General features: G+C 40.1%; 1 protein-coding gene and 1 long non-coding RNA gene across 2 annotated transcripts; both read left to right on the forward strand.

The window, feature by feature from the left end:
* LOC115918091 lies at positions 1-6,671 on the forward strand. The gene is made up of 2 exons (XM_030979225.1): positions 1-198; positions 818-6,671. The coding sequence occupies exon 2, from the start codon at positions 960-962 to the stop codon at positions 6,669-6,671; it is 5,712 nt and encodes a 1,903-aa protein (XP_030835085.1). The 5' UTR covers positions 1-198; positions 818-959.
* Positions 6,672-7,159: 488 nt separating this feature from the next.
* Positions 7,160-8,707, forward strand: LOC105447444. The gene is made up of 2 exons (XR_004063115.1): positions 7,160-8,020; positions 8,640-8,707. It is a non-coding gene; the product is annotated as an uncharacterized LOC105447444 (long non-coding RNA).
* Positions 8,708-10,931: the final 2,224 nt, after the last annotated feature.

The raw sequence follows: 10,931 nt of genomic DNA on the forward strand, positions 1-10,931 counted from the left end.
TTCAGTGATCGATGTGAATTCATTTTATTAAGTCGATCAAGTAGATTGATTATATTTATGTTTAGCGCCATCTGGAGGCTACTAAATTCGTGTAAAGAAATGACACCCTTTTTGGTTTCCAGTGGATGAAATCTATTGATATTGGAGGCATCCTTGTGTAAGATGGAAGTTAGATGCACTTAAGAAGGCAGAATGAAGGTATGTAATGATGATATGTGATGAATGTTGTATATAAATGCAGTAATGATGCGATATTCTATGATTAAGTACCTTTCATTCGCACCTAACTCGTTGTGTACATTACATGGATGTAACTTACATTGCACGGTAGCCGAGACGGTCGGCTCACATACCGAATGTTATTGTTATGTAATGTACACTACGGCATGCGTATGAAAGGTACACGTATGCAAGAATGTAAACAAAGATTTGCCTTGTTTGAGTCAATGTACTAAGATGAGTACTTAGGGTGCATAATATGAGAAAGTTGTTATATGATTTATACAAGTTTATATTGATAATTAATAGATGGCTTAGTTATAAAGATACATGCTGTAATTATGAACAGAAGTGATACAAAGGATGTATGTCAGAAAGCCTGACTTAGTTCAATTAAGCATACATGTACTGGTAGAATTGTATTTAGTTTATATGCAGTACAAGTTAATGTGTGAGATAAGGAAAAGGTTCAAACAAGGGGTTAATTAGCTGTAAGGTGCATATTATTGATACGAGTCACCAGGTTTTCTCTAAGCATAATATGTATATTTATGAACAGTTGATTTATGATCCGTTCGATCTATTTTCATTTGTGCAGTTTTTACGGAGCATTTGGAGCAACAAGAGAATTGGAATAATAAAGAAAGACCAATAAACAAAGTCAAAGATGCTTCCGCTACAGTAAAAACTTCTTTTACGTCTAGACGTCTCCACGACAACTGAAAGAGAGCTATTTCATCATGGCTGACACTGAAGGTGAAAGTAGACCCCATCGTGAACCCAAGCCCACAGAGAAAGGACTACAATGGCAAGTGGAAATTAAATCCAAAGAGTTTGACAGCTGCATTAAGTCCTGGAATAGAACCGCAAACAAGTTGCGAGTTTTACTTGGTGATGAAAGCGAAGCGTCGACAGTACAGGAGACTAGAGATGCTCTACAAGGTACTGTAGACAAACTGATAAACACCCAAGAAGAGTTGGCTGCACTTAGAGTAACTGCGAAAGTTGAAGACAACAGTGATGACAAGCTAGATGAGGTAGAAACAGCACACAACAACATCATGAAACAGACTCTTGATGTATTGATAGCCCTTAGACCCTCATCTCGAACTTCATCTAAGAAGTCGAAGAAGTCTCTTCCTGTTGAACCGCAGGAGCTACAGGATTGCCAGGATTGGGTGAACGACATCCAGGTGAACGACATCCAGGAAGAAGTTGAAGCAGTAAGTCAAGTTAGTCAACCTAAGTTAGACAGTGTGCAGAACGTTCAAGCTGAGACGATGAGATTTCTGGTTGAACAGATGAGGATGACGAGGCTTCCTTTACCAGAACCAGCAATCTTTGCAGGAGATCCATTGACTTACCCAGCATGGAAGCATGCATTTGATGTTCTCATTGAACAAAGCGGTATACAGCCTATGGATCGTTTCTTCTACTTGCAGAAGTACCTCAAAGGCCAGCCCTTGGAACTTGTGAGAGGATATGCGCTCATTGGAGATGAGAGAGCTTATCTAGAAGCACTGGTAGCTCTTAAGCAGAGGTATGGAGATTCTTTCATTATAGCAAATGCTTTCAGAGACAAGCTAGACAGATGGCCTAAGATTTCTTCGAAAGATGCACTTGGTCTAAGAAAGCTAGCTGATTTTCTTCACCAATGTGTCACTGCAATGGATAGGATTGGAAATCTACACCACCTAAACGATGAGAGGGAGAATCAGAAGCTCTTAGCGAAATTGCCAGACTGGCTTGTGGTGAGATGGTCACGTAAGGTCATTGGATGGACAGAGATGAAAGGACAGTTTCCTCCCTTTCAAGAATTTGTGAGGTTTATAGATGAAGAGGCTAAGATAGCATGTTATCCAATCACATCTCTACACCACATGAAGGATAGGAGATCTGATCAAGGCAAGCCTGTACCAGATGTTAGAACTCTCAACACCAATGTCAGATCTTCCAATTCAGACAACAAGAGACAGAGGGAGAGGAGAAATATTCAACGCTCCTGCTACCTGTGTAAGAAGGATCACCTCCTAGAAGAATGCAGTGAATTTGCATCAAAGGACATGACAGATCGTAAAAGGTACATAAGAGAGAAAGGTCTATGCTATGGATGCTTGAAGGCAGGCCACATGTCCAAGCATTGTAGATGGAGAAGTACCTGTAGTATTTGTCAAGGGCGACATCCATCTTGTCTACATGAAGATAGGAAGAAACCAGAACCAAAGACGGAGACAAATGTAGAAGACAGACCTATGGAAACTCAGACGTCATGGTCTCATGCTTCATTTAGTCAGCAACCTACCGGTACTAGTAGATTGACCACCATGAAGAGCACTATGATAGTTCCTGTTTGGTTATCTCATCCAACCATATCAGACGAGCGAATGGTGTATGCATTATTAGACACCCAATCTGATACCACTTTCATGTTAGAGAAAACCAAGGATGTGATGAATCTGCATGGAGTTCCTGTCAGTCTTCTTCTTTCAACGATGTCTGCTATGGATGAAAGAGTACCAAGTGAACGCATAGAGGGTCTGACCATCCGATCATTTGATGGAGAACAACGGTTCGCTCTCCCGACAACCTACACCAGACGGTTTATACCAGCAAACCATGATCACATACCCACTCCAGAGATGGCAATGAGAATCCCTCACTTATCCAAGATTTCACATCATCTCATGCCCCAGCAAAGTTGTGAAGTTGGTTTATTGATTGGATATGACTGTGCAAGGGCACTCATACCAAGAGATGTCATCCCTCCTGCTGATGATAATGGTCCGTATGGTCTTAGGACGGACCTTGGATGGAGCATCGTGGGTACTGTGAAGGAAGATGAACACAAGTATGCTTATGAGGATGATCCCGTCGGTGTAAGTCATCGATTGACAGCCTGTGAGATTCCTGCTGAGCTAAGGACAGTAAACAAGGATGTGTTGTTCGCTCATAACACATCAGTAAAGGAGGAGATCACCCCTGCAAGAGTGACGAGATTGATGGAAGCTGATTTCCTTGATAGAAAGGATGAAGGAGCACCATTTTCGCAAAATGATGTGAGATTTATGAATATTATGAGAAAAGAAATTCATAAGTCAGCGGAAGGACACTATGAAATGCCTTTGCCCTTCAAAGGAAAGAGACCAGCGTTGCCTAGCAACAACTTCCATGCAAAACGAAGACTTGATCACCTAGGGAGAAAACTCAAACAGAACGAAGAATACCATAGAAATTACACAAAGGTAATGAACACCCTCCTTGAGAAGGGATATGCTGAGTCAGCGCCAGACCATACCCCCAATGGTCAAACGTGGTACATTCCCCATCATGGAGTTCTTCAGCCAAACAAACTGAGGGTGGTTTTTGACTGCAGTGCGAAGTGCAGAGGGGAGTCCCTGAATGATCATCTGCTAACAGGACCAGACTTGACTAACAAGTTGGTCGGAGTTCTCTGTCGTTTCAGGCTGGAGCGGGTTGCATTCATGTGTGACATTAAAGAAATGTTCCACCAGTTTAAAGTCAATCTGGACGACAGGGATTATTTGAGATTTCTCTGGTGGACAGACGGTAACTTCAACCAACAGCCCAGTGAATTCCGGATGAAAGTACATCTGTTCGGGGCAGCCTCCTCACCGGGATGTGCTAACTTCGGTCTCCGACAAGTAGCTTCTGACTTTGCTGCAGACTTTGGTGAGGATGTAAGAGACTTCATTCACCAAGAATTTTATGTGGATGACGGACTGAAGTCATTGCCTACAGTACAACAGGCTGTGGATCTGATATCCAGAACCAAGCAGTTATGTGAGAAGGGAGGTCTTCATCTGCATAAATTTGTCTCCAATTCAAGAGAGGTACTGAAGACTGTTCCAGAGGAAGACAGGGCGAAGAATGTCAGAGAGATTAACCTTCTCCATGATGATTTACCTCTAGAACGAGCTCTTGGCGTACAATGGTGTGTCGAATCCGATGCATTCAACTTCAGAATCACACTTCAGGACAAGCCCCTAACCAGGCGAGGCATACTTTCCACAGTCATGTCTATTTATGACCCCTTAGGACTGTTGGCACCAGTTGTGCTCACAGGGAAGCAGATTCTCCAGACATTGTGTAAGCTGACAGCAGACTGGGACGATCCGCTTCCAGATGTTCTGCGAGAAAGATGGGAGAAATGGAGAATAGACATACTGGAACTTCAATCACTCTCTATCCCTAGATGTTACAAGCCTGCTGAATTCAAGGCCGTGAAGTCGGTACAGTTTCATCACTTCGCAGATGCAAGTACAACAGGGTATGGTCAATGTACTTACATGAGATTAACTGACGCCGCTGATAGAGTGCATTGCACACTAGTGATTGGAAAGAGCAGAGTGGCACCCTTGAAGTCTGTAACAGTACCTCGCCTGGAATTGACTGCCGCTGCTGTTGCTGTGAAGGTCAAGAAGTTCCTGAAAGCAGAGCTTAAACTTAATGACGCAGAACATGTGTTCTGGACAGACAGCAAAGTTGTGCTTGGCTACATAAAGAACACTGACAGGCGCTTTCATGTATTTGTAGCCAATAGGATTCAACAGATCCGTGACCATTCCAGTCCATCAGATTGGAAGTACATTGAATCAAAGAACAATCCTGCTGACGAAGCATCCAGAGGTCTAACGGTGCATCAGCTGAAGGATTCAAAGTGGTTACATGGACCAGAAATGCTGTGGGAAAAGAATTTTTCCATAGATGAGGATGGAGAGACATTCGACTTACTTCCTGATGATCCAGAGATGAAGAAATCCCAGGTACATGTCTCCCAATCCAGTGCAGATGTGTTTGACCTGAGTAGACTGCAACGTTTCTCTAGCTGGATTGCTGCAAGGAAAGCAGTCGCAAATTGTCTGCTCTTCATTTCACGTTTGAAACAAAGCTGTAAAGACAGGCGTGATGGGAAAGCAAGTGACTACCCAACAACCAGAAGGGGTGTTACTGTGCAGGATCTTCATCTAGCAGAGATTGAAATTCTAAAGCACGTTCAGAAGGAAGCCTTTGAAGATGAAATTCAGATCCTGAAATCTATCCAGAAAAACCAGAGTCTAACTGAAAGAAAGAAGAGGCGTCAAATCAAGAAAGCTAGTCATCTACATGGTCTTGATGCCTTCTTAGATGACAATGACATCCTGAGAGTAGGAGGACGGATTCGAAGAGGTGACGACTCTTATGAAAGGAAACACCCAGCAATTCTTCCGCAAAGTCTCCATATCACGGAACTGATAATTCGTCATTGTCATGAACTAACAGCACATCAGGGGAGAGGCATGACACTCAATCAAGTCAGAGAGAATGGATTCTGGGTTCTTGGAGGCAGTAATCGAGTATCCAAACTCATAAGGAAATGTGTCATGTGCCACAAACTACGTAGCCCAACTCAAATCCAAAAAATGTCGGATCTACCTTCTGACAGAGTTACCGAGACGTCACCCTTCACATATTGTGGGATGGACTGCTTTGGACCTTGGACGATCAAGGAAGGTAGAAAGGAAATGAAGAGATATGGTCTGCTCTTCACCTGTATGGCCTCGAGAGCAGTACACATTGAAACACTCAACAGCTTGACTACGGATTCATTCATTCAAGCACTTCGTCGTTTCACAGCTCTTCGAGGACCAGTGCAGCAACTGAGAAGTGATAGAGGGACAAACTTTGTCGGAGCTGAGGCAGAACTAAAAAGGGCCTGGTCTGAAATGGATCATCAGAAGGTAAAGGACTGTCTTCTAAATGAAGGATGTGATTATGTTCACTTCGCCTTCAACGTTCCCTCAGCTAGCCACATGGGAGGAGTTTGGGAGCGTCAGATACGTTCCATTCGCAGTGTGCTGGAAACTCTACTGTACCAATCCGGCAGACAGCTCGATGATGAATCACTACGAACATTAATGTGTGAAGCTGCAGCCGTAATCAACAGCAGACCATTGACGGTAAATCACATCAATGACCCAACGTATCCAGCACCTCTGACTCCTAACCATCTCATCACAATGAAGTCTAGAGTTTTCCTTCCTCCACCGGGAAACTTCCAGAGTGCAGATATGTATTCCAGAAAACGATGGCGTAGAGTGCAGCATCTCATAAATGAGTTCTGGAATCGCTGGAAGAAGGAATTTCTTCAGAACCTGCAAGTCCGACAGAAGTGGACTCACCCACAACGTGAAGCTGAAGTCGGCGACATTGTCATTGTGAAGGACGTGAATGCACCCAGAAACCAGTGGCCACTAGCACGTGTTATCAGAGTCTTTCCATCTGAAGATGGACACATTCGCAAAGTGAAACTCGTTGTGGGGGACTCCAGAGTATGTAATAGCGGTAAGCGTAAGAACCCTCTTCAAGAATTGGAGCGTCCTATCCACAAACTGGTGCTTCTGTTACCGCGTGAAGACCAAGAGGAATTCCCGGCCAAGGAACCCGACATTTGATAATTTCGCGGGGAATCCATTTAGTTAGGGTTAAACTTGTTATTTAAGTAAGACCTTAAGATTTCTGGTCAAGACTGGAATTATTGAAACAACAGGTCTGTGGATAAGACTAATTAATTTACATTATCCCCAGAAACGTTTATTTGAAACGGTCTAGAACGAAGGCTGTTTGCTTCTTCAGGGTCTGCACGTGAGACTATACAAATTCATTTATTACAGACTCTGCTGCCTGAATTGAGACTAATTGAACTGTGAAAATTGCAATTGGACAAATTTTCCATAAAGACATAAAACTTTCATTGTAAACTGCAATGCATTTAAATGTATGCATGTGTTGTTATGTATTTGTCTAATAACCATTTATTTCTTCACAGGTCAGTTCTAGTAATCTCTGAATCGATTTATCATGCTAATCCACTGAAATGTCCATGTTTATGTGATTAAGTGGCTATTACATTCCAAAAAGGGAATTTATTTATTTATTTTTTTTGGCTAAAAATTGCTAAATTCCAGATATTTGTTGGTAGTATAGTGGTTATATTGCATTTATAGCATTTTTCACCATGAAGTGATATTTATTTAAATGTGAACATTTCTACTTTGAAAACATAAGCCAAGTTTTTTGTGTTTTCTCATAGCTACTAAGATTACCGGTAAATGTGAAACTAGTAAAATAACATTTCTAGATAAAGCATGAAAACAGTGTTTATCAGTAATTGCATTTGGACTCATATTGAGACGAAAATCTGTTTAAAGAATTTAGAGGTATTTTGTTAAATCCAGTAAGGTAAATAGCACAGTATAGGTTTGGTTCAAGCCAGATACATTTGTTATATAGCTGTTGAAGAAACCTTGTGTATGGACTTATTTAATACAAGTCGAGTCAGTAATGCTGATAGAACGGGTATTTCCCACGTAAATGTGTTTTAAAGCTGATACTATTTGGGGAATTTTTATTTGATGGTTTGAGATAGTGCATCATGTGCCCTATGTGAGTTTTGAAATTTAATCTCAAGACAGAGATATAAACAAATAATTTCATAAAGAGTGCTGAACTACATTCAGTAAATAGGTTAAAAGGGATAGGTAATTCCTTGATAATGTCAATCGATTGTTTAGTAAATTTTTAGAATAATTTAAAGGAGCCATGTTTCAGTGATCGATGTGAATTCATTTTATTAAGTCGATCAAGTAGATTGATTATATTTATGTTTAGCGCCATCTGGAGGCTACTAAATTCGTGTAAAGAAATGACACCCTTTTTGGTTTCCAGTGGATGAAATCTATTGATATTGGAGGCATCCTTGTGTAAGATGGAAGTTAGATGCACTTAAGAAGGCAGAATGAAGGTATGTAATGATGATATGTGATGAATGTTGTATATAAATGCAGTAATGATGCGATATTCTATGATTAAGTACCTTTCATTCGCACCTAACTCGTTGTGTACATTACATGGATGTAACTTACATTGCACGGTAGCCGAGACGGTCGGCTCACATACCGAATGTTATTGTTATGTAATGTACACTACGGCATGCGTATGAAAGGTACACGTATGTAAGAATGTAAACAAAGATTTGCCTTGTTTGAGTCAATGTACTAAGATGAGTACTTAGGGTGCATAATATGAGAAAGTTGTTATATGATTTATACAAGTTTATATTGATAATTAATAGATGGCTTAGTTATAAAGATACATGCTGTAATTATGAACAGAAGTGATACAAAGGATGTATGTCAGAAAGCCTGACTTAGTTCAATTAAGCATACATGTACTGGTAGAATTGTATTTAGTTTATATGCAGTACAAGTTAATGTGTGAGATAAGGAAAAGGTTCAAACAAGGGGTTAATTAGCTGTAAGGTGCATATTATTGATACGAGTCACCAGGTTTTCTCTAAGCATAATATGTATATTTATGAACAGTTGATTTATGATCCGTTCGATCTATTTTCATTTGTGCAGTTTTTACGGAGCATTTGGAGCAACAAGAGAATTGGAATAATAAAGAAAGACCAATAAACAAAGTCAAAGATGCTTCCGCTACACCAATAATTGTGGTTGCAGACGACCTTGACGCACTCGCACCACCGACTAAGAAAATCCTAGAGGGCGTAGAGGTTTGCTCACTAAAAACCTTCTCATTGGCAGAAGGTAGACCCTAAAAATATGGGATCCGTTTTGAGTAAAGAACTTTTGATAGAGATCAACATTTCAGATGTTCACAATTGCCACTTCTAACAACTAGAAAATATAAAGAAAAAAGATTATATCTTTTTAAATACAGATTTTTACAAACTGAACATTCGAAAGTAGATAGAGTACGATGATTCTGTCAATCTTGCGTTGGTTTGAGCCCTATAGCTACATCCATCTCAAAATGAGAAGGAAAACAGTGAACAGTGACGTCATTGTTCGCGCCAAAAATAAAGGGTATTGCGACATAATCTGAGCTCCGGTCAAATCGTGCGCAAAGCGTAGTCTTATTTATAGACCCTAGTACCTTATTCTCACAGCACTAGATACGAGTGTCGTGCAGTAATGTATGAGAAGTGTTAAAAAAGATATTTCAGTAAAAAAAAAAGTCTACATGAGCAGTCTATACTCCAATTGAGAATTGAAATGAAAGCCATGATTTGAAGGTGTGTGTTGTGTATGATACATGGTTAGTGAGTGTGTATGTTACGTATAGCGAAAGGGAGAGAGAGAGAGAGAGAGTGAGAGAAATATTAGTACACGTACGTTGCATGCATGCATGGATGTGCGCTATGATTGTGTTCGCTGCAAGATGGATTTTAATTGGACCTCGTAACTTCTCGATCGTTGATAATAAGGAATACTCATGAGGAAATCAAATTATTGGAATACACATCTAAGGTAAATATCAATGAATTATATATATTTCTTTCCTTTTTTGAACCATCGTCTTCGGCTCGTAGTAGTAGAAGATGTAATCGTTCGCACATTGATGGCTGGACTTCAGCCTGCATCGGGGCTTGCCTGTGTCGGTGGAGGGATCAACTAAGAAGAAGAAGGTGTGTACATGTGCGACCGATTCAAGGCTAGCCGCTGTTGAGTGATTGCACTTTCGCGCGAAGTTTTAAACTTCATCATGAACTTTGTCCCTCGGGCCTGTCTAATTATGAACGTAACTTTGCGACATGAAATATAATTGTTTCAAGGCTCTTACGTACGGAAAGGCGTAGAAGGAAATGGCTACAAACCAGCTGGATATCTCCTATTTGATGGAACCTATGGAGTCGGCAGATGGGTGGATTTTCTTAGTGAAAGTAAATGCTTTCTTTTAATCTTAGTTTTAGTATAAACAAATTAGATCTAGTAATTAAAAAGTTAGATTTGGGCATTGGCCTCCCTACTCTTAGGCCTATATGGTGTATATACCAAACCATAACGTTTTCTGTATCATACTTGCCGTTCCACACTTGCACAGAAATGTTATTCATCAGAAATGAAAAAATTCTACATCTGTAAAGAAGGATTAATGTTTATCACAAATAGATCTATTTAATATTAGTGCTGTAGCCGAACCGCCGAACCGAACGGAAGTTCGCCGAACATGGCACTTCCGAACCGAACCGAACCGAACCGAACGCAAAGGCCTGGTTCGGATGTTCGGCAAAAAAAATGTAAACGTTTTTGCAAGCTAATAAACTTTTCATTTTGTACCTAATTTTCATGTTATGATTGCTCATATTATATTTACTTTTTTTCCCATTTTCCGCCCTTGTGATTTATGCCTATCCAGTGGTGGGCGCAACTTCACTGGCGCCATTTAAATCCCAAATCCTGACCACGCTACGTCGCGATCGCAAGCCATAAACAAGAATACATGTGCGTGATCAAAACAAGTTTAGCTCAATTTGCTCAAACCCGTTGAACAAAACATTAATATTTTAATTGTAACCATATCGGACAAATTTTACAATATAAATAATGAAATAAATATTTATTATCGTATGGTATTTATTTATTCAGGAAAAATAGGGATTTTATATTTTTCCTATTGAAAATAAAAACTTATAAAAAACAGTTCTTGGCGAGCCTGAAAATTTCTATTCAAGATGGCACCTTGTATGACTCTAACATTAGACAACAACCGTCTCGGAAAATCTTTTAAAAATATCATTGATTGACAAATTGAAAACATGATTCTTTTAAAATTGAAAATAAAACACGATTCAAGACGGAAATACGAATGTAAGTAGTATTTTTCTTCACAAATAATTACGTTTAGAG

The sequence above is a fragment of the Strongylocentrotus purpuratus genome, unplaced genomic scaffold (assembly GCF_000002235.5).
Source record: "Strongylocentrotus purpuratus isolate Spur 01 unplaced genomic scaffold, Spur_5.0 spur5_scaffold_10, whole genome shotgun sequence".
Classification (NCBI taxonomy): Eukaryota; Metazoa; Echinodermata; class Echinoidea; order Camarodonta; family Strongylocentrotidae; genus Strongylocentrotus; species Strongylocentrotus purpuratus.

Coding starts and splice junctions, on each gene's coding strand:
- LOC115918091 (XM_030979225.1), top strand. CDS start 960: ATGGCTGACACTGAAGGTGAAAGTAGACCCCATCGTGAACCCAAGCCC.